General features: G+C 30.9%; 1 protein-coding gene across 3 annotated transcripts in view; it reads right to left on the reverse strand.

Annotated features, from left to right (window-relative positions):
* Nucleotides 1-23,171, reverse strand: part of LOC142328963 (uncharacterized) — a 70,766-nt gene that overhangs the window by 13,168 nt on the left and 34,427 nt on the right. The window contains exons 4-5 of one of the 3 annotated variants that reach the window (XR_012757389.1): nt 17,887-18,077; nt 7,282-7,510 (exon numbers count right to left, since the gene is read on the reverse strand). Coding sequence is in view for 2 of the 3 variants with exons in the window: in XM_075373178.1 (XP_075229293.1) it covers nt 7,352-7,510; nt 17,887-18,077 (350 nt within the window). In the remaining variant the exon portion in view is untranslated. The remainder of the gene's footprint in view (nt 1-7,281; nt 7,511-17,886; nt 18,078-23,171) is intronic. The other 2 variants (XM_075373179.1, XM_075373178.1) reach the window with 2 other exon arrangements.

Genomic DNA, 23,171 nt, shown 5'->3' on the forward strand with positions numbered 1-23,171 from the left:
AGTTACTGTATAAGTTTGGAAAAGAATAAAAACACAAAACAATAGTCCCATAATTGAATTTTCATGTCCTCCACAAGATTATAAATAGCTAGTTTTTCTGTATTTATTTAACTACGAATCATAAAATTAGAAACATATAATTTATAATTTTCATTACGTTTTTCAATAAAAAGGAATTATTTTATCAAGATACAAGTAGAGCTTAAAATTATTGAACTGAAAAAATTTGCTGGCAAAACTTGAACGCATTGTTTTTATAAGATCTAAAATGTTCTGCAAACCTTGCCCTAAATGATCTACTAGTTTTAGATCCAAATGGACATTTTAGATCTTATAAAAACAAAAGTTAGGATTCTCCAATCTTGCAGATCATTTAATAATTAATAAACATTCAATCACCAATTCAGATACAAATTTAAATATAGTAGGAATTATAAAAGGGTGTGATAATAATAAAAAATATTATATATACAAGAATAGACAAAAGTTTAATTTGATTAATGTACAGACAGAATTTGACGACTTTCTTATCAAAACCGCCTCAGACAATAGCACACATTTATATAATTTCAAATAACTTCAGTTCAGTACTGTATGTGTGGCTAGCCACATAAAAAAAAATTATTTTTTTAATTTTATATTTTTTAATATTTATGACTATATTTTTATATGTTATAATTTTAATGGTTTAAATTTAATATGTGATTTGAAAGAAAAATTTTAACTGATGAGGGAAAACCTCGAAAGCGCTATTAAAAAAATAAACATAAGATAAGAAGCATAATCAAATTCTGTATTCTTGGTGGTAAACGGTTTTTATACTTTTGTCTGAGATATTAGTACAGAGGGGAATATGAACAAATACAATAACAAAAGAATTGTTTTTGCTAAGTTAAATTATTTATTATTTATTACATATATAAAAATGTAGTGGTATCTGTAGTCTTACTTTTTCACGCAAAAGCTACTAAACAGACAGCTGAAATTTTGCATGAACATAGTTTTTATACCTGTAAAGAACATAGGACTATTACCATTATAAAATGTCTCACTTTTGAAGATGGTCGCCATTTTAATGGCTGCAGTAACAACCAGCTTACATTCCTCACCAATACTAAACTTTATAATGGCCAAACTGTTGATCAAATCCAACAGTCACCAGTTGCAGTATTAGAAATTTAATTTTCTACCAAAAAGTTCTCTGTCTTTTTTGATTACTGAGGAAAGCAGCATTAAAGGTACGACGATGCATGGCACAGGATCACCCAACACAGCCACTGCCACTGCCACATAATACTCCAAATTGGCTGTACCTAGCTCTGGTTACTTGACTACTATTTTTAAGATTGGGGCCAACTATTCTGAAAACCGCATATCTCAGACTTCTCAAAGTTTTGAGTCCTGTGCTGAGAAAACTGTTGCTGTTCTAAAGAAATTATAATAGACTGATAGTTTTTATAAATTTACCTAGAATTACTGTTATTCATCAGTATTATTCTCACAAGTATGAAGATAATAAACAAAGTGAGGATCTAAGGGTGAAACCTCCTGACCAGCTAGTTTGTAATATTTTATATATATATATATATACATATATACACACAAAGGAACTTCATCCATTAGTTTGGTGTTTTCTTCTGCTCCAGCAAGCAACAGAATCCATGAAAAATGCCAAAGTCAACCAATGACTTCATAACTACCCCCAAAATAAAAACTTAACTATCCAACCTGATACTTGCATGGCACTACAAGCCAGGTTCAGCCCAAATACATAAAACTTTCTAGCAGTGGAGCTATATATCTATTCAAATCAGAACAGCTGAATAATAAAGATGTTAAACTTACACATAACTGGTGCCATTTTTCAATTCAATATCTGTTACTTACAGTTTTTATAGAGAAATATCTCTATTGATTATGACTTAACATGTTATAGTATTCCTAATCAATTAAAAAAAAAACCTTTAACACTTTCTCTATATTACTGTACAAGGGTCATTTGAAAATAAAGCAGAATTTTTTTACATAGGTTTATTGATGTTAGATAAAATTACAAATAAATTACCTATATTTCTACATCGTTCCCTTCAACAGAAATACATTTTCTCCACTGGATAGGTAGCTTTCTGATCCCCTCATCTAAAAAAACAAGATGGCTGCCATAACAACCAATTACACACATAATGCTCAACTGCGGCATCGACTTTGAATCTTTCCCCTCCAAAAGCATCTTTAAGCAAACTAAACATGTAGAAATCAGAGACAGTAACAAGTTTGTACTTGTTTGCAGGTGTTCAAAGAATGTCCAATGAATTTTAGCAAGTCTGAGCTGCTGTATGCAGTCGTGCATTATTGTGAAGGGCATTGCGAATCAGTCGCCAGCTTCATTTTCTGCAATAAGCAGCTCTGACATCATCCAACACTGGCAGTAGTATGCTGCATTTACCATTTTTTGTTCGTGCAGGATATCAATCAGCTGCACACATTTTGAGTCCCAAAATTTTTCCAGCTGACAACTATTTGTTGGTCTTGATCAGTGTCCCCTCCCGACTTTTCCACCATTCCATACTTCTCTTGCTTTCTGGGGTGTAGTGGTGGATCCATGTTTCATCACAGGTCACAATACGGTCAAAAAATTCCTCTCCTTCCTCAAAAGTCACTGACAAATGTCTTTACAGACAATTCTCTGTACCTTAATGAGAAGACATGGAACTCACCTTATTGAAACTTTGCTGTATTCAAGAGTGTCTGATAATATTGTATGCACATTCCCAACACTCATGCCCACCTCTGATTTCAGTGATAGTTATCATTGTCACTAGTCTACAGACAACATTTGTGACTCATTCTCAAATGCATAATGGCCACTTTGGAATTTTTTGGCCCAATCAAACATTTGAGATTATGACAAGGTAGCATCTCCAAATTGTGCTTGGAGTAAAGTCAAAATTTCAGAGTATTTGACACCTTTGTTGGCAAGAAATCAGACTAAAATTTGATGCACAATGGACAATGGTACCTCCTGCTCAGACAATCTATTACTGACATGGGAATATGACCTACAGGCATGGCTGGCCAGATGCTTCCCTCCACACATTTAACTAACTACTCATAGTGCCCCATCACATTCACTGCTCTTCCTCAGTCCAAGCAGCAAAATTCTGCTTTATTTTTTATGACCCTCATGTAATAAAACATGGTATTTTTATAGCTCCTACTACATAAGTGTGTCAAATTCCTAAATAAACTCAGTTTTTTTATGTACAACGAACAAACGTATTTTGTTGTTGAATTCAATATGTATATGTGAATATACTTTTTATCTTGGATTTTGATTACAAAAATACATGAGTGGCTGCAATCAGTTATCAGATTTATCTCAAAATGGCCTCCAAAATTAGAATTTTATAATAATTATTATGCAATAACAGCATAAGCTATCGAGTTGGTGCAAATGCACTAATGCAAGGTTTACTAAAATATATAAAAATCAATTTTGTAAAAATCAAGTGTAAGACCCCAAAATGGTGGAAAAACTAACTTTTTAATAACTGAAGAAAAAAATGGCATAAAACCATCAAAATGCTAGATAGATAAATTATATTAACTTAGTATTTATAGGATCCCAATAGAGATTTTGTTAGAGATGAATTAATAATTGAGAGAACAGTAATTATAATAAGAATGTTAATTCAGGAAAGTCTTACTTAACTTTTATTGATAAACTGGTTTATTTTTCAAATATTGTTAGTAATAGTTTAATATTTCTCTAACTAAAAGCCTGATTTTTCAAGTAAAATAGTCAGAAAAAAACATTATACATAATAGGCCATCCTACTTAAGTTTGCTGTCACAATGCACATCACCCAAAGCTAAAACATTCCCTCATATTTATTACACCAATACAAACAGTTACTTGCCATAAAATAACTGTTTAGAGATTTAATTTTTGACTTTAAGGATGATCAAATGATATGCATAGATGATATAGCAGAAATTAAAAATGGATGAATGTAACTAGAAACAGTAAAAATGGCTTTACAGCGATGTGATTCTAGAAGCAGTGAATTTAACAATTCAATTTAAAACATTCAGTATACTATTTACATATGAATTAAGATAAGTTTAAATAAGGTAGATAAGTCTAAACTTACCTTACCTACAGGTAAGCATAAAAAATCAAGTACATTAATAAGTAACAAGTACATATTTAGAATTCCAAATCATCATACCCCACTTCATAAATCATCTTACACCATCATTATTTCTACTTTTTTCTATCTTTCAAAAAGTTGCATATTAATATGACAGCATAAACAATTCAATTATTTAATAATTCCAATTTTCACATTTGTTAAGTTAAATAGTTGATAACTCCCACGTAGGATTTCCTCAGGATCACTTAGTTTTCATTCTTTTACGATCTAAAAATCGTAATATATCAGTACACAGTACGACAATTTATCGTGCACATTTGTCTTGAGCACACTGATATTTTCACAATTTTTGAAAAATAGTTGATATTTTTCTAACTAGTTTGCTAACCTCCTACTGGAAGGTGACATCATAATACAATAATCATTTTTGTGCACAAAGCATATGGTCTTTATGATTACAGAATGTGTATGATGTGATGCGGCGTATTCCTTGTGAATAATCATCCGGTTTTCAATAGCACAATGGGTGTTTATTGACAAGGTGTACTTTGGAAGCAAATCATATGATTATGTTAAAGAACAATTTTGTGTTTTTTACACGTCTACCTGAACCAAACAACTCAACATTAAAGCGAATCATAGGCAAGCTTCAGTAGTGACAGAAGAGAAAATGAAAGAGGTACGTGCATTACTTGAACAGCCTCTAAGGAGAAGTTTGCATAAATTATCATCGCAGACAGGAATATCGTATGGGAATGCCCAAAAGGCTGCAAAGAAATTAGGTCTACATGCATACCGAATACATTGCATAGAGGAAATGAACCCCCAGATATTGTTAAAAGAATAAGGTACTGCCAGTGGTTTATCAACCAGGTAGAAAGTAATGGAATGAGCATACTGGATAATGTGTTTTTTAGTGATGACGTGTATGTTCACCTTAGCGGTTACATCAATAGTCAGAACAAAAGATACTGGTCAACACAAAACCCAAACATCTTAAATGAATTGCCACTGTACTTGCAGAAAATAGAGGTTTGGTGTGTAATTTCTCGACAACGAATAGTGGGCCAATTTTTTTTATGAAACCCTTGACAGTCTGGCATTCAAGGGTATAATTATGCAATCTATAGCTCTTCTCCAGCCTGATGAACACTATTGTTACCTGAAAAAAGTTGAGGCAACCTGCCATACATCCAAAAAACCATGGAATTTTGGAAAGAAATGTTTGGTAATTGCATAATCTCAAAAGATCTGTGATTCCCTCGTTCCCCTGACTTATTGTCACCAGCCAGACTTCTTTCTCTGGGGGTTTTTTGAAAGACATGTATATCAAACAAACCCACATACTACAAGACCCAGAGTGAGTCCCGTTAGTCCAGAGATGAATTCCATTAGCCCTGATGTCCTAAGAAGGGTATCAAAAATATGGTGCAAAGGATTCAGACCCTTTTTTTTAACCTCTGGGACCACCGTTAGGTATTGCTTCGGAGGATGAGATGAATGATTTGTAGCATATGTGAAAATGCCATGCCTGATTGGGATTCGAACCTGGGACTCAAATCAAATGCGAGTATCTCTGAATATTCCATTATGAATTATAGTGTTAAATTAATATACATGTGTATATACAAAATAGCTATGTAAGTCTATATAAGTGTTTTTATTTTATTTTAAGTTTGCAAGAATTGATACCAAGTTACAATGAAATTTTGTAAGATATGTGTTCTTTGTAAAAGATGAGAATAAAACTATTACTAAAAGAAAAAATATATATTTTTTAATTTATTTATTTTAGGTTTTTTTTATAAAGTCCAGATTTTAGTCTCTTAATATTAAATAAATGATATTAGTAATATTTAACATTATTTCAATAAATTTGTACAACAGCAAATTGAAGAAAATTAGAAATGGAATACTACTTGACAAGGTAAACATAATTTTTGTTTATAAAATAATTTTAAAATGGTAAAAATATACATATTATGTTAGGAAATTTATAAATTATAGAATAAATATTACATGTATAAGATAAATGATAAACAATCTTTATGAAAAAAGTTACTTAAAATTTCAGAAAAATATATCAGTGGTAAAATAATTAATTTTGGAAGAAAATGAACAAGTTAAAAGAAATAAAGTTATGTAAAATCTTACCAAAACAACCTAATGTTATGGTAAATTGGTAGTAGAATGAACAATACTATACTATTTTGAATGAACAATATTATCTCTGCTTTGCAGCAGCGAACCAAAGACAACAAGGCAAAGGAAATCTCCATCATTCCTTCTTTCATTTGGATGGAATAACTTTAATATAGAGAACGACTGTGACACCTAACATACACATGAGATTACAGTGGTTTTACACAGTAATGCATGTGACAAAAAAAGAATGAATTTTTTTGTCGATATAATAAAAACTGACAAAACTGATATGAAAAGACTATGACAACTCTATAATGTGTTCTATCTAATCATTACATAATAAGATCTACTGCATGATTAGTAAGCTTTAATGCTTTGTTTAATACTGTATGTAGATTTTAAACATAAAAATACATAGCAGAAATACTGAAACAATGAAGAGTAAAATTAAAATCAATTTACAGTAAACCCGGAATAGAAGTGTGAAAGGCATCTCTAACGGACAACTGCAAAGTCAAATAGTCATGTTTAAACTTTTAATGTAGTTTTAGAAATTTTGTCTGTTAATGAAAAGTATCTTTTTTTATAACTTGGTGGTGCATTCTATAATTTATAAAATTTAGCACCAACCACCCACTTAAAATAGTAGTTATCTGCTATTCCAAACCTGATATAGTACTAACAAAGTGTTAAGACAACTGTCTAAACATTCAATAACTTTTAACACCAATTACTCCAGTTAATAAGTCCAGTTTTGCATTTAGTTACAACTTTTTAAAATAACTAATTTTCTCTAAGCTAACTACAACCATCTTATTCAATATGATCATGAAAAAGTACAACTACTTCAATAAGTATGAATTAAAATCACTATATAGTTGAAACATCATTAAAACCAAAATAAAAATGAATAAAATCTGACTGGTTTATAAACTTCAATAAGCATAAATGGTTAATGAAAAAAAAAAATTTTTAATACCTATTATAAAATGTATGGTAAATGGTTGAAAAGAAAAAATGAATTAATTAACTAATTAATGACGTATTACATGAGGTGGAGTTTTCATACGTCCTGGAATTTGAGAAACATGTTGAAGTAACCTGCCTGGTTCTGTATGTGATGGCGTTATAACATTTGCGAGCGATTCAACATAAAAATCTTTACTAGAAACTTCAGGAGCACTTGCTAAATTCCATAAATCACATTGCTGAAAGAAAAAATAAAATAAAAATAACACTACTACGAAATGAATAAAAAAAAAAAAAAGCATTATAATGAAACAATGTGAAACTAGTCCCTAATTAACTACTTATCCACCGAAAACTTGTCTCCAATGGGAATCTTTTATCTCCATGGATATATCATGGAATATTATGTAAATTAAGTGATAATAAAAAGTACATTTTCAGTGCAGTACAAAATGGGAAATTTGTGCTCTTATGTAAAATTAAAAATTAAAAAAATGTTTTTGATTTAATATTTACAATAAAATTCAATTTGTTTCATAAATTGTTTGTAGTATTCTACAAGGGTCATTGAAGAAGAACAGATAAATTACTGTTGTTTAATACTATTTACTTAATACATACATATTTTTCAACATAATACTCAGATACATTTTCACAATTTTACCAATCACTCTCTCTGCTAGTTTTTTTTTATGCCAGCAAAAAGGAAATCTTAATCTCAAGTCTGAGCAAGTTTTATTCATTTGTTTTCATTTCTTTGTTGTAAAATTTGACTCCAATGGTACACCTTGAGAAGACTAAACAAAAACGAAACCTGTATGTAACTAAAAAAAACGAAGTGTATGTAACAGAACCTCCCAACCCAATATTTTAGTGGTTTCAAGTGTTTTTGCTACATGCAAACATAAGTTTTCTTAAGAAAAGACTTCCTTTTTCTCCATAAAGTGTACCTTTATTTTGGTATTGCAAGATACTGGTAATTGAAAGTTCAGTTTTAGAAAAAAAATCACAGAATTGGACCTTTAAGATTACAAAGAATTGTTAGCGTCACTTTCCTGGCAGATGGATGGGTTGCTAAATTTTTCAATCAGGTGTAGGAGTTGTTTTCCTGCTTAGATTACAAATCGTATCACAAGTAATTTTCCCCCAAAAAAATTCAGCTCATTTTATCCAAGAGCAGATGTTAAAAGTCGTTTTCTTAAGATTGCAAGTAAATTTTTCTGAATATCTTATGTATGTTTTACAGTTTAATAAGAATAATTGAGTCAACCGCACTGATGTTTACACTAAAGTTTTTAGAAATTTTTTTTCTACTTTATACCACTCATCTCCACAAATAGTTCAGTGAAGCAAGATTCCAACCTGGACTTAAAACTTCTAGTCATTACTAATATTGATTACTAGTAAGTTATTCAACCATTTTTAAATTTTTCAATCTATTCTTAAAAAAAATTGCATGTTTGCACAACTTTTATTATACTGTTAGAAAATCCAGAAGTAAATTTTAGATGATTTTATTCTCTCTGAAACTGGAATTCTTAATAAGTACTGTTTTTTCAAAATGCACTGGCCTTTTGTATATTGGTTTATGGATAGTCATATACAGAATGTTTTGTTTTAATCACGCCATGCAATTTTCTCATAAAGTAGGCACAATACAATAAAATGAACTAAACAAAAGTTACTCAGATTGGAAGAGGACACCTCATGATGACCTTGTTTCAAGGTTAACACAATTAACACAAATGAAAAAAGCAGGAAATTTTACATTGGAGTATGCAGTCACACATATGACCTTGGACTTTTTTTTGAAGATCATATGGATAATCATCAGAGGTAGTGTTATACAATAGTGTAGTCATTTTTATGCTCTTTCCCATAGTTTGCAGGATAAATGGGCTGGAACATAAATATTCCAGGAATATTGTATGACTTTCAAAAACATGTAACTTGTATAACACTATCACCCATATAACACTATCTCTGATGGTTAGCTATATGACCTTCAAAACAAGTCTAATGTCATATCTTTGACTACATATTCAATGTAAAATTTTCTGCTCTTTTAATTGGCGGGATAAAAAATCATTCCATTTGAAAAAATTGTCAATTTGAAATAAAATATTGCCAGTTGAAAATTATCAAGGTCAAGTTCAAGGTAAAATCCAAGGTCACCTTGAGGTGTTCTCCTCCAATCCGAGTAATTTTTGTTTAGGTCATTTTATTGTATTGTGCGTAGTTTATGAGAAAATTGCCTGGGGCAAATAAAATTACATATATATATATATACACACACACGAGAGCTATTCAGAAAGTAAGGAACGTTTCCAACTGACGCCACCAATCGCATGTATATTGGTGTGCTCATGTCGGCACCTCTGTCAGCATCCAGCCGTGACAACGGGAAGAACATCTCTGCACTGCCGGATTTTTTTATATACAAATTTGAAATGTGTGCCAATCAAAAATCCTGCCAGTTGTGAGGTGCGGTCTGTGATTTGTTTTTTGTTGGCAAAAAACTTAAAACCAATAGAAATTCATCGGGAACTGTGTGAAGTGTACGGGAACAACGTAATGAGTGAAAGTTCTGTACGGAAGTGGTACATTCAGTTTAAATCGCCGAACAAACGTTCACGATAAAGAGAAGAGTGGATCGTCCGAGCATTGTAACTGACGATCTGGTATCCAAAGTTGACGAAAAGATTTGTGAAAACCGCCGTTTCACAATAACTGAGCTTTCTCTATGTTTCCCACAAGTTTCACGGACTTTATTGTTTGAAATTGTTTCACAGAAGCTAGGCTACCCCAAATTTTGTACAAGATGGGTGCCAAAAACGCGTCACTGAGTGGTTGAGATCACAGGTGGCAGAATTCTATGACACAGGAATTTCAAAGCTTGCCCACCACTATGATAAGTGCCTGAATTTGTATGGTGATTATGTTGAAAAGTAGTATTTTGGTTTTCTTTTACATGTATATAATAAAAAGTTTTTCTTGTACTTGGTTTTTTTAAAATTCTAAAACGTTCCTTACTTTCTGAATAGCCCTCGTATATATAATTCCATATTTAATTTAATTTTTTTATTACAGGTGCTCATCTCTTTATTTGCTGAATGATGCTTATTTAATTTAAATAAGTAGTAGAACAATCACATTATGAAAAAAAAATTTTAAGTAAAAAAAAAAAAACAAGAACTGTAGTATAGATACAGGTAAAAAGGAAAAGGTGGCTCATTTTAACAGTCAAAATATTTCTGTAGCTACAATGTAGAAATACTACATTACTAAAAAGTCACTTCTGTCAGTCATTATAAGCGATAAAATGTAGCATTGCAGGAGAATAAATAAGTCATAATAACCAATATGTCACTAAAATCAATGTAATCACAAACAATATTCATACTTTATTTATGTATTAACGGCATACCAAACCAACGAAGAGAAGTTTTTGGTCACTATATCCGATATGTCATTATTTTTTATGTCACTATAAATGATACTTACCGAATACGTATTAATTTTTAGGTTTTAGAAGCCAGTCTTATTTATTTTACACATTAGGTAATTCAATTCTTGAATAACCGTTTAAACTAAACTATTAACTAGTTAAATAAAATATGATAAAATATAAAAATCCTGAATATACATCAAGTCAACCTTCTTTAGCAATATTATTAATGGTAATAATTACTAAATAAATCTCCTTAAAACTCTGCATTAATTCAATTAAATAAATTACTATATATGATGTAATGCCGGTTCTTCCGATCTGATGTTGAACACATAAATATATAATTAAACCTTTATGCACTACTTTTTTCCTACAAGACTTTTTTTACATTAAAATTGCTTTTAAGGCAAGTTATTATTGCTTAGAATTCCTATTTTATAGAAAATAACATTTAAAATAACAACAATACACCACTCCACATTTCCACAACAAGAGTGATACAAACCTAAATATTTCTATTTCCACATTCCATCAAAACCCTTTTATTCCTCTGATGTATTTTAATAATAACATGAAATATGTATATATAGTTATACAGCAGCCATTTCCATAAAATTAGAGTATTTATAACAACGGATGTATGAATGTTTGCTTATAGTCTATTTTCCACGTAGCTAACACTGGTCATTTCACCTGCTTTCCATATACAACATTAAGAACTTATTCGATAGATTTGGACCATTGTCTATGTATGCTTTTCATCAAAAAAGAACATGGAAATATTATAAAAGAATTATACATAAAACTAATATTAGTTTACTTATAATCCGGATGAAACCAAAGTTTTCTGGAGGTCTTTAAGAAAAAATATTCAAGTTTATATACACACAGGAATTTTGTATCGAATTGACAATCAAGGAAAAATAAAGTTTTTTGGCATTATTTTTGTAATTGCAGATTGGTAGTCACCAACTTTTGTAAATGACCATAGTAAAAAATAATATAGATTGGCTATTATGGACTACCTGTATACTACAGCTTAAAAACAAAACCTGTAATTTTACGAGGTGCCAAAAGTTCAGGGAATTTTACCATAAAAATAAAATAGCTTACCATAACTTATAATTTCCACTGTCTCCTTCAAAGTAATCCCCTTGGGCACTGATACAGTGATCCCAGCGTTTTTCCTGTGATTACATGCATCCCTGGAAGTCTGCAGGTGTAAGTGTTCGAAGCACGTTCTGCATTTCTTCCTGATCTCCTCAATTGTGTTAAAACGACGGCTTTTCAATTGAAATTTTATTTTCAGAAAGAGAAGTCACACGGGGCAAGGTCAGGCGAATAGGATGGGTGGGGAATCATTATAGTCTCTTTGGAAGCCAAGAAGTTCTGAACAGCTAGCGATGTATGCGCGGGCGCGTTGTCATGGTGCAGAACCCAGCTGTTGTTACCCCACAGATCTGATCAGCTGTTGTTACCCCACGTTTGCGCCTACTGCTTTCACGTAACTGCTTCAAAACTTCACAATAGAACATCCCACTGACAGTTTGACCAAGAGGAACGAATTCCTTATGGATAATGCCTTTGATGTCGAAAAAAAACAATCACCATGGTCATCACGTTGCTGCGAACTTGGCAGGCTTTTTTTGGCCATGGAAAACTTGGCGACTTCCACTGCGATGACTACTGCTTAGTTTCAGGGTCATGGGTGTACCCGTACACCCATGTCTCATCACCGATTATGATGTTGGAGATGAAGTTAGGGTCACCTCTTGCTGAATTTTTCAATTCACTACAGACAGCTACGCGATTTTGTTTCTGGTCGCTGTTCAACACTCACGGTACAAATTTTGCAGCAATGCGTCTTATGTTTAAGATGCGTTGCATGGACTCATTTGACATCTGTACGATTGCACAAACATCATGGATTGTTTGTCTACGATCTGCAACAATAACCTCTTGCACTTTCGCGATATTTTCTGGTGTTGCGCTTGTTGATGGTCTTCCTGAACGCTCATCGTTGTCGACTGTCGTTCGTCCATCTTTGAATCGTTTGTACCACAAAAAAGTTTTACTTTTATTCATAGCATTGTCACCAAATGCTTTCATAAGCATGCGATGGGTTTATGCACAAGTTTTTTTAAGCATGAAGCAAAATTTGATGCAGGTTCTTTGCTCTTTAAAATCTGTCATTCAGAACTTTGCCAAAGCAGTAAAACACAACGTTACACAACCGCATGAAAGTCAACAATGCAGCCTCTCACCGTCAAAGCTGTTGGAACACTGATTCACAAAGAGTACTGTTAGCCACATCTAGCGGCAGCAGGTCGTACCAGCAATGGTTCGCGCACGAAATTTAAATTCCCCGAACTTTTGGGTAGCACCTCGTACATAACTAAACAATTTTTTCGTGTTGATTTTACAGATTTCTGATTTTATAGGCAAGCTTCTTCCAATTAATCTAATCAAGGAAAGTTTTACTCCATAAACACAATAAATTTTCTGACATACCTCCACAACTGTTTTTTTAAACCTACTGAACTTTTAAAATTGCATGGTTGTAAACTTTTGAATTTAAAAATGCTGTGTTACTTTCTCAAATTATCCCTTGTAAACCGAATTATGAGTATTTGTTACAAATAGAAATAGTGTAGAGTGTCACCATTATGTCACAATATATCTCACTAGATATATCAACAGTAGATCAACATGTGTAGCTCTATTGTACTTTGCATAGGATAAGATTCTCTTCTTAGCTAATTTAAAAATAAAATCCCCTTAATGACAGTTACCCTTCATTAACTTGATTTAATGAATTTCAAATCTATAAATTCCGTTGAGTTTATGAAAATAAAACATTTTCATTCATAAATTAAAATAAATTTCTCGAGTAAATAAATGTATTTTATTTTAATTCAATTTATTTATAAATGTAATCCTTTTACAAATTTTGTAATTTTATAAATGGAATCACTCTCTATAAAAAGTGATGGTGTGTGGGTTTGTTTGTTTGTCATGTGCTTTTTTTGATTTCAGTTGCTATTGGTGCATAGTGGACAAATGATGGTGTGCCGGGTGGCTGCATACAGCTCCCTCAACGCGATTCTCTCCCGCTAGAAGCAATCTATTGTCAATTAATTTACAGATTATTTAATACAATTTCTAAGTAGATTATTTTAATTTATATTTTTATTTTATTATTTATTAATTTCATTTATTTAATTTTATTAATAAAAGAAATGTATTTATTAGTTAATATCTAGCAGTAAATAATAGGATTCTTTATTTAGCATGAGACAGCCATTGCACATGGCTCCATCTACAACTCTCTGCCGCTAGAAGCAGTCTGATGTCAATTAATTTACAGATTAATTTCTAACCATAGATTATTTTTATTTATATTTGAATTTTTATTTATTTATTATAATTATAATTTATTAATTTCATTAATAAAAGAAAGGATTTGGTTAATATTTAGCAGTATAAAAAAGTATTTTTTATTTAGCGGGAGAATCATTTGTGCATAGCCACCTGGCGCATCATGCAGTCTGCTCTGCACCAACAGCAGCAGCTGGACTGGCAACTAACACAACCACACACGAATACACATAAGATTAAACAAACAAGATGGCATCCTTAAGCCAACTCCCTGTTATTAATATGGCTAGTCTTAAACATTATATTTCTATTAAAAACTATTAAATTCTATACCTACTCACTGCTTAAGTCTATTTTAAATATAAAACACCAAAATTTTAAGGAAAATACTCTCTAAACACTATTTCTTTTCTTAAAATGTTTCTGTAAAACACTTAATATTGTCATAAACATGAGAACACAAACGCATCGAGGGTTCAACGGGCAGAGCCCCCTGGATAGGTGGTCGGTCCTACGAGCAAAGCAAGCCTGACTAGCTAGTACTATATTAAATCAACAAATTATTGAATTTACTAATTTTTAAAAAATTTCTAACATTTTCATGTTAATTCTGGTATTTCTATCATTTCTTCTATATTAGTTTTCTTTTTTTTTTAGTAATGTTAAAAATCTGATGTGGGCACTACATGACTTCCTTGTACGCCTATTAAATTACAAATACACATTTTTTTAAAATGAAAAGTACATAAAATTTTATTTCATTTTTCTGTTCTTTTTTTGTGGTTATTATTGAATTATTATTTATCATAAAAATTTTTTTACAGGCAAAGGTTAATTATTATTAATAAATAAATATATTTAAATTAAAAAACGAGTTAACGAAAAAAAAAAAGAAGGAAATGAAGTCTGATTCAAACAAAGGTGCCTTCCCTTTTTAAGATTCAAATATTTCATTAATTAAAATTTCATTTGGCTATAACTCTGGAACCTATGAAAATAAGTACCACTTATGATATATTGTTGAAAAGCTCTCAATGAGGGCTTACTACTGTAGTTAAGAAAAAGTTCAAAATAAAAATTTTTTGAAATTTTGGGCTGTTTTGGACACTTTTGGTTCAGTCGAAGCAATCAAAACGGGAGGTGCACAACTAGATATTACAAAAGTCCTAAATTCAAAATTTCAACATCCAACGGCTAATAATTTTTGAGTTATGCAAGGTATATACATAGGTATGTACAGATGTCCCACTGAGATTAAGCAAAATGGATTCAGGGATGGTCAAAATGTATATTTCCTTAGAAATTTGAAAACTGAAAGTTTTTGCGATCACAATACTTCCTTTACTTAATACAAGGAAGTAAAAATTTGTATTTCTGTATGCCCTCGCATACTCTAAAAATCATGTTTTAAATTATCAAAAGAAGACAGACCATAAATTAAAAACATACCATATGTATTTTTAATTCATGTAAACTTTTACTGAGACTACCCAATAAAAGTGGTCTCGAAAAAATAAATTGGGATATATATAAATCCAATGGGAAGACATTGGAATTCCCATGACATTGTATGTCATGGGAAGGAGATACAAAGAGGTTTTACAGGTTGCTTCATTAACTCTACGTTGAATATTTTTGATGATCTGAATGGCTTATTGATGTTTTAAAAGGTTTTTTCAATGTAATACATTCATGATTATCTATTTTATAATAAAACATTTATTACCACTTATAATCTAATATTAATAAGATTTTAACACTTGAGGCATTTAATTAATTATAGTATACATTATAATTTTTTATTTTGTTTGTATACCACACAGGAAAGTTTATTTTGTATATTTTTACTAAGTTTTTTCCTGTTTTACATTGTAATAAATTCAAATATTTTTTTTACTTTCTTTCTCTTACATGCAGCGTTCTCATTATATTTATTAAATGTTTGTTGTATAAAGTATTAATAAATTAGTTTTAACCACTTTGAATTATGCAGTGATATGTTCCTGCTTTTTGTATCCTTGGAATATTTTTACAAATAAAAATACGTGGAAATCACAATACTCAAAGAAAATTTATGAGAAAAAAATTTATAAGAAAAGTGATTTGTAATTAATGCAGTTCTCATGGCAGTACTTGAGATACAAGATGTAACAGCAATGAAAGTGAAATCACCGAACTCATGTGTAAACAGTGCAGCTTCACTGTAGATTTGAATCAAGAATTGATTTCAATGGATATAGCGTGCTGACATGCAATAGAAAAATGATTTAAAGAAGAAGACAAAGGAAACTTACTCATAATCTCTCCAACATCTTCAGGTTTAATACATACTACTCCTAAAGATATACTCCATTAAATACCATACAAATTTTGAGAAATTATTGTTGCTTGTTAAATACTAGAGATAATTGACATTTATATAAACAAACATACAATATGAAATATTCTCAGATAAGATGACATAATCACCCAAAAAAAAATTAGCACACAATTCTTACTTTTTTGCCGATTAGATCTTTAACTCTGTTTGAATCTGTTATTGAGGAATTTAATTTTGCTTAAATCAGCACAGGTTTGTTTTAAAACAAGATTTTTAAGGAAAAATGTAGTAGGGAATACTCATATCACTTTGTGCTCAATACATAGCAGTTACACATACATACGCTCCCATAAAATTTCAATGGATCATTATTGAATCTTGGTGGAGTAGACAACTGGTGGAGACGATAAATGTTGATTGTTAGTCGATTAACACTTATTACTTTCTAAATATTCCCATGGCAATTCAATAAACACTATTGTGTAGGTTGCCTACAATAAAAGTATGTCTCCCATTTGTAATAAATTACCACGCACAGTTTGCATCATCATTAAGTTCTTGGTTTTAACATCTCATTACAAGTAAATAATAAAATTTTAAATAATTTATTGTTAAATCACATTAAATTATATTACTAATATATTTAATTTAATTTATAGGTTCTATCCTTCTGACTGGTGTATGTGAATCGTAAAATCTACGCTTCCATACATCAGTCAATCTAAAAATTTCTCAGGTATATTTATACACAATAATAATAAAAAAGCATGAGAACCCTACCCTTAAATAATTTTTCAACCATTAAACATAGAAAAAAGGAAATTTATCAAATCCTCATACCTTGTAACAATCTACTTTCTCTCAGATTTCAAGCCCCCAGAGAGCAACTCAAACATTTTAAGTGTAAAGGGTATGATTGTGGCACATTTTAAAGGGCACCTGATAAACAAAAATTTTGTTTTACAAGCTATAACTGTGACCAAGATGGTAGTAATTTTGTTTTTCTTGACAGTTATAGTTTCAAACGTGATCTACAGTGCCTCTTAAATAACTACTTACTGTACTGAAATGCTAAAAAATAAATTAAATTAAATTTTAGCATATGTTTCTACCTAAACAAAATCTATTTTTTTAATATGAGACCAATAATTAGAGTATGCTGTAGGCCACTTTTAAAATTGGCTGTGAGAAATATTAAAAATAGAAAAAGCCTTTAATTGTTGTTAGATGGCTGCCACTTTGGTTAGGGTTTTCGTAGTGTGAAGTTTTTTAACATTAAATTTTATATTATAAATAATGTATCATAAACCAACCTGACCGTAAAATTTTTGTGTCATCCCCCTCCATGGGAACTTCGGAGTGCAATGATCTTATACCGAAAAATAGGTCATTTGAAGGAGGATGATTTGATAAATTTTATTTATCTACATTTTATTTTTTTAATAGTATTAATAAATTATAAATACCTTATGATAATGTTTTCGTAACTTAGTAGATTTCGGTGTAGAACTGGCGATGAATTTATGATCATCAATTTCAAAATGATCATCTTCATCCATTAAAATCATAGCCACCTTTTCTGTTACAATTCTTTCGCGGTCTTCTTTTGTACGTGTCTGTAATAATGTCAATGGTTTACCACCAGTTGTTTTTTTACCTAATTAAAAAAAAAACCACAATATATTCCACTACAATATGAATGTCATAATAAAATATTAAATATATTTTATAAAAAACATCATAATATTCAATAAAATTTTACTACTTTATCAGGTACTTTTAGTAATTTTTCACCTAAGTTTGTAAACCGTACTTGGATAAACAGATACCCATGGAAAAGTTAATAAAATTATTTTTTATGATTAATAATTAATAAGGTAAATAATTACACCACAGTTGCCTAAGGTAGAAAAATTTTTTTTTTTGTAGAAAATTCATCTGTTGTTTTGCAAATCAAAATTAGGCGTTATGTAGGGTGAAGCCCTACGTGACCTACGTTACCCGTAGATTCACCCTTAGTGTCAGTTTTGGGTGGATTCTATTGTTATATTCTAATGTATATGCTTGCATGACAGCTGATTTTAATTTCTTACTGTATTATATTACTTATTATACTGTTTAGTTATAAAGTGTCCTTGCTTTCAAATTATAATTGCATGAATGTGTCAAAGTCGACCACCACGTTGATATAACAAAAAATATGTGAAAAAATTTTCCAGGACCTTTTGCTTGAACATAATCGGCTAAGTTTTATTTCTTCATTGTCAGTAAGCCTTTACCTTGTTATCATTAGCCTTCCTAATAGCATAATAGTATTCATCTGCAATGTTATAGAAATAAAACCATAGCGGTCGGTTCTATATCGATCTTTAACAACAACCCATCTCATACCGATAAGGGAAAAAATTAATTAAAAGAAAATGGTACAAAATACTGAAATAATAAAATGAAAAAAGATAAGTAAATAAAGAATTTATATAATCTCTACCCAGTACCATCTACCTTTAATAATTAAAAATAAATCGCAACATCAACCGATTGTGCATAAAACAATACATTTGTTTACAAAGGTAAACCGTTTGGTATAGCGATTAACAAGTTTAACTTCTAGAATTGATAGTCTCAGATTAAGTTCCTCACAAAGGTCTGCAATTTTTTTATGAATTATTTCATCGATTTCACCTTCATTAAAATACACATTGTAGTTCAATAATACTACAATAAAATAAACAATCAGAGAAAAAATATTTTACATACCAAGAAACACAGAATTATCCGACTTATTACTTGATTAAAAAACTGATTTATAAATCACTGAAAACTGGGCAATATTTACCAAGAGACTGAACGACTGTTTGTTTTTGAATCAAACATGAAGACTGTTTAGGAAAATTCTACGGTTGAAATATATGGGTAAAATATTTTTTAATACAATTTTTAATGAAATGGTGGCAGGAGAGATGGTATCGATCAATGAAAGGCAGATGAACCTACAGATTGATCCTGACAGAGAAGGCAAAGATGGTTGTGCTGAAAATACAGGGAACTAGAATACGAGTTGACCCGGTTTCTTACCAGTCACAGATATTTCGAGGCATACTTGTGTACGCCGATACTGAGATCCTTCACAGATTGTGATTACTGTGGGAAGGAGGACACCAAAGAACATACAGTGTTTGTGTGCCATAAGTTTTTACAGCATAGAAAAGCATGGTGAAAAGAATTCGGCGTACTTACCTCACAGAACATCATTATGCTTTAGACCAAACGATCGTGGCATGCACTGTCCACAATCCTGGTTAAGATCATCTGAACCAAGTTGGCATCCAGGAGTAAACAGCCACCTCTGAGTGTCTCTTGCAAAGAGGTCAAAATGCAAGGCTTGAGGGCAGCAATGGAGGCACGGAAGGAGACAAGACACATGGGGGTGCTGTGATAATACCATAAGGTGGGCCTGGCATCTCATATTATAGAGGGAATGGGGTTTTAGTGGGTAGGCCTGCAAGGGAGAGTCTCCACACTACTATAAGGTATGAGACCCTACATGGTGCCTGTAAAAGATTTCCCCTACACCAGCAAAAAAAATTAATATAATTTGAATCTACACCATTGTAAAATGTATAAAAAAATTTCTAAAAATATGCCCTTTTTATCGGCTAATAAACCTTTTTTTTATTTCCCTCACCCAATTTTGGTATTTTTCAATCAACATTTATCAAAATTCTTTTTCCAAGTATTACCTATTTCAGTCAAAATTATTTTTTTTTTAAATTGTTATCTTCGTTTTGATACGGTGAATAAGAAAATGCACACAATACTTAAAAAAGTAACAATTATTATGACAGTTATGATGTGGTATTTAAAAGAAAAATTCTTTTAAAATAACTGCTGAAGAGGAAAAGGTGCTATAATAATGTAGGGACTACATCACGCCTTTCTGCTCAAAACATTAATCATTTTCTTACTACATTTATTGTACATTTTCAGTTTCAAAATAAAATATCTCACATTTTTATCAGTAAAATCAATTAATTATCCACAACAATAATGACTACCTTTTTCATTATATAAATTTTCTTAACTAACTCAATAAAAGGAAGCCCAAAATTAAAAAAAAAAATTAGATAACCATTTCTAACTGAAAGAATAATACTTGAAAAATGCCTCATAATTAGAGAGAAGTTGGTCCAAAAATACCCAAATCTGACAAGGGCAGCAAAAAAATATTAGTTATACAGTTGATGGCGCACATTTACAATTTTAGACATTTTTTTATGTATTTTATATGACTGTAGTTCATGTTAGTAGTAAAGGAAAGGGAAAGCTATTTTATCTAAAGATAATCTTTGCTTTTTTTTTAAGAAAATATTTCACTAATGAAATTAAATTATTTATAAAACAGATAATGTATAAAATAGTCTTATCTGCAATTTTTTATCTTTATTAAAAAATGAGAACTAACAAAGATACAGTGCGACTAGTCTAATAAAAGTACTCAAATTAGCAGCAAAAGCTGGGCTTTTTTTCATCGTTTTTGAAACAATGATCCATTTTACAATGCTCAAAATATTTGACCATTGTAACAATTCTAGATACCTCTCTTTGTGTAAGGTGAAAACATATGTAACAAGTAAAAAACTCACAATACAGTCACAGCTAGATTACCTCCCCACTGATCTGCATCCTATCTACCAAGCCAACTTTTTCAAGTGGAATAATGATACTTCACATGTATATTTAAAATTAATGCATAGTAGCACACAGAAGAAAGTAATTTAAATAAATATATAATAGAAGATTTTTATTTTTTATTTTCAGATTTACAAGAGAAGTATAAAACTACACTGTTCACTTAATGATTATTTCTTAAAGACAATATCCTATATGTGATGCTATCAACATTCTGCGGATGATAACCATTCATAAGTACATACCCTTTCATTCATGAATGCAAATTCACTGTAACTCGCTGCGACATCTTGAAAGATATCGCTTCAACCACTTAAAGAATCCTAACCTTTCGTTCATTAATACTATGAAGTGATGGGGAGCATTTGAATTTTTAAAAAGTCCATAAAAAGTAAATCAAATGTCAAAAGATCTGGTGATGTCACGATTCTGGAATAGTGATCTGGTGATCACTATTCCAGAACACAATACAATTTCCAAAAAGATCTTATAGAAACCATTAACTGATATTCCATCCTAATGGTTCTAGCTCCATTTTTATTGAAACCGTAGAGTCTAACAGTTTCACAAGTATTGACAGATGAAAAGAGTAATCACGAAGGATCTTACTGTGCAGAACACTGTTAAATTTGAAGAATGAGGCTCTGACTCGCTTGACAGTTTGTGGCACTTGGATATAGACATGTTTCCTCGATACTGAACCTGTAGCTTCAAAATCTTCAACCCGTGTCTTCTGTGTGGCATCAGCTCCCAGAATGAGCTGATGAAACTGGATATTAAAATTAAAGTTGAAAGCGATAATGAAAATCTTGTTGCACAGCTTCACAACAATACCATTACAATAAAATCCTTTTATAAATATAATACACTTTCAATTAATGCTCCATTGTAACTATACAACACTGAGTGGGGAAAAAAATGATATTAAAATAGATATACAGATTCAAATTACAGCTTTGCAATTCAAAATTACCTGTTAACTCATAAAATCATGTACGTTTACGACTTAGCAAAAGAGTAATTATTTTCCATAACCATTATTTATTTTGATATTATTATTCATTTTAAATTAAAAATAATAAAAATACTGTCATTATTTCATTTATATTTTGGGTTAATAGGGTTCACACAATATTTTTGAGAATATTTAACACAAAATGAAATGAACTTGATATTAATTACTTCTTTTTGTTTTTTGTCTTCAGTCATTTGACTGGTTTTATGCAGCTCTCCAACATTCCCTATCTAGTGGTAGTCGTTTCATTTCAGTATCCCTCTACATCCTACATCCCTAACAATTTGTTTTACATACTCCAAACGTTGCCTGCCTGCACAATTTTTCATTTTCCCTGTCCCTCCAATATTACAGCGACTCATCCAGGATGCCTTAATATGTGGCCTATAAGACTGTCTCTTCTTTTAACTATATTTTTCTAAATGTTTCTTTCTTCATCTATTTGCCGCAATACCTCTTCATTTGTCACTTTATACACCCATCTGATTTTTAACATTCTCCTATAGCACTGCATTTCAAAAGCGTCCAATCTTTTCTTCTCAGGTACTCCGATCGTCCAAGTTTCACTACCATATAAAGCTAAGCTCCAAACATATACTTTCAAAAATCTTTTCCTAATGTTTAAATTAATTTTTGATGTAAACAAATTACATTTCTGACTGAAGACTGATTTTGCCTGTGCTATTCGGCATTTTATATCACTCCTAATTTGTCCATCTTTAGTAATTCTACTTCCCAATTAACAAAATTCTTCTACCTCCATAATCTTTTTTTCCCCTATTTTTACATTCAGTGGTCCATCTTCTTTATTTCTACATTTCATTACTTTCGTTTTGTTCTCGTTTATTTTCATGCGGTAGTTCTCGCGTAGGACTCCATCCATGCCGCTCATTGTTCCTTCTAAATCCTTTTTACTCTCAGCTAGAATTACTACATCATCAGCAAATCGTAGCATCTTTTCAGCTTGTACTGTTACTCCGGATCTAAATTGTTCTTTAACATCATTAACTGCTAGTTCTATGTAAAGATTAAAATGTAACGGGGATA

The sequence above is a fragment of the Lycorma delicatula genome, chromosome 8 (assembly GCF_047948215.1).
Source record: "Lycorma delicatula isolate Av1 chromosome 8, ASM4794821v1, whole genome shotgun sequence".
Lineage (NCBI taxonomy): Eukaryota > Metazoa > Arthropoda > Insecta > Hemiptera > Fulgoridae > Lycorma > Lycorma delicatula.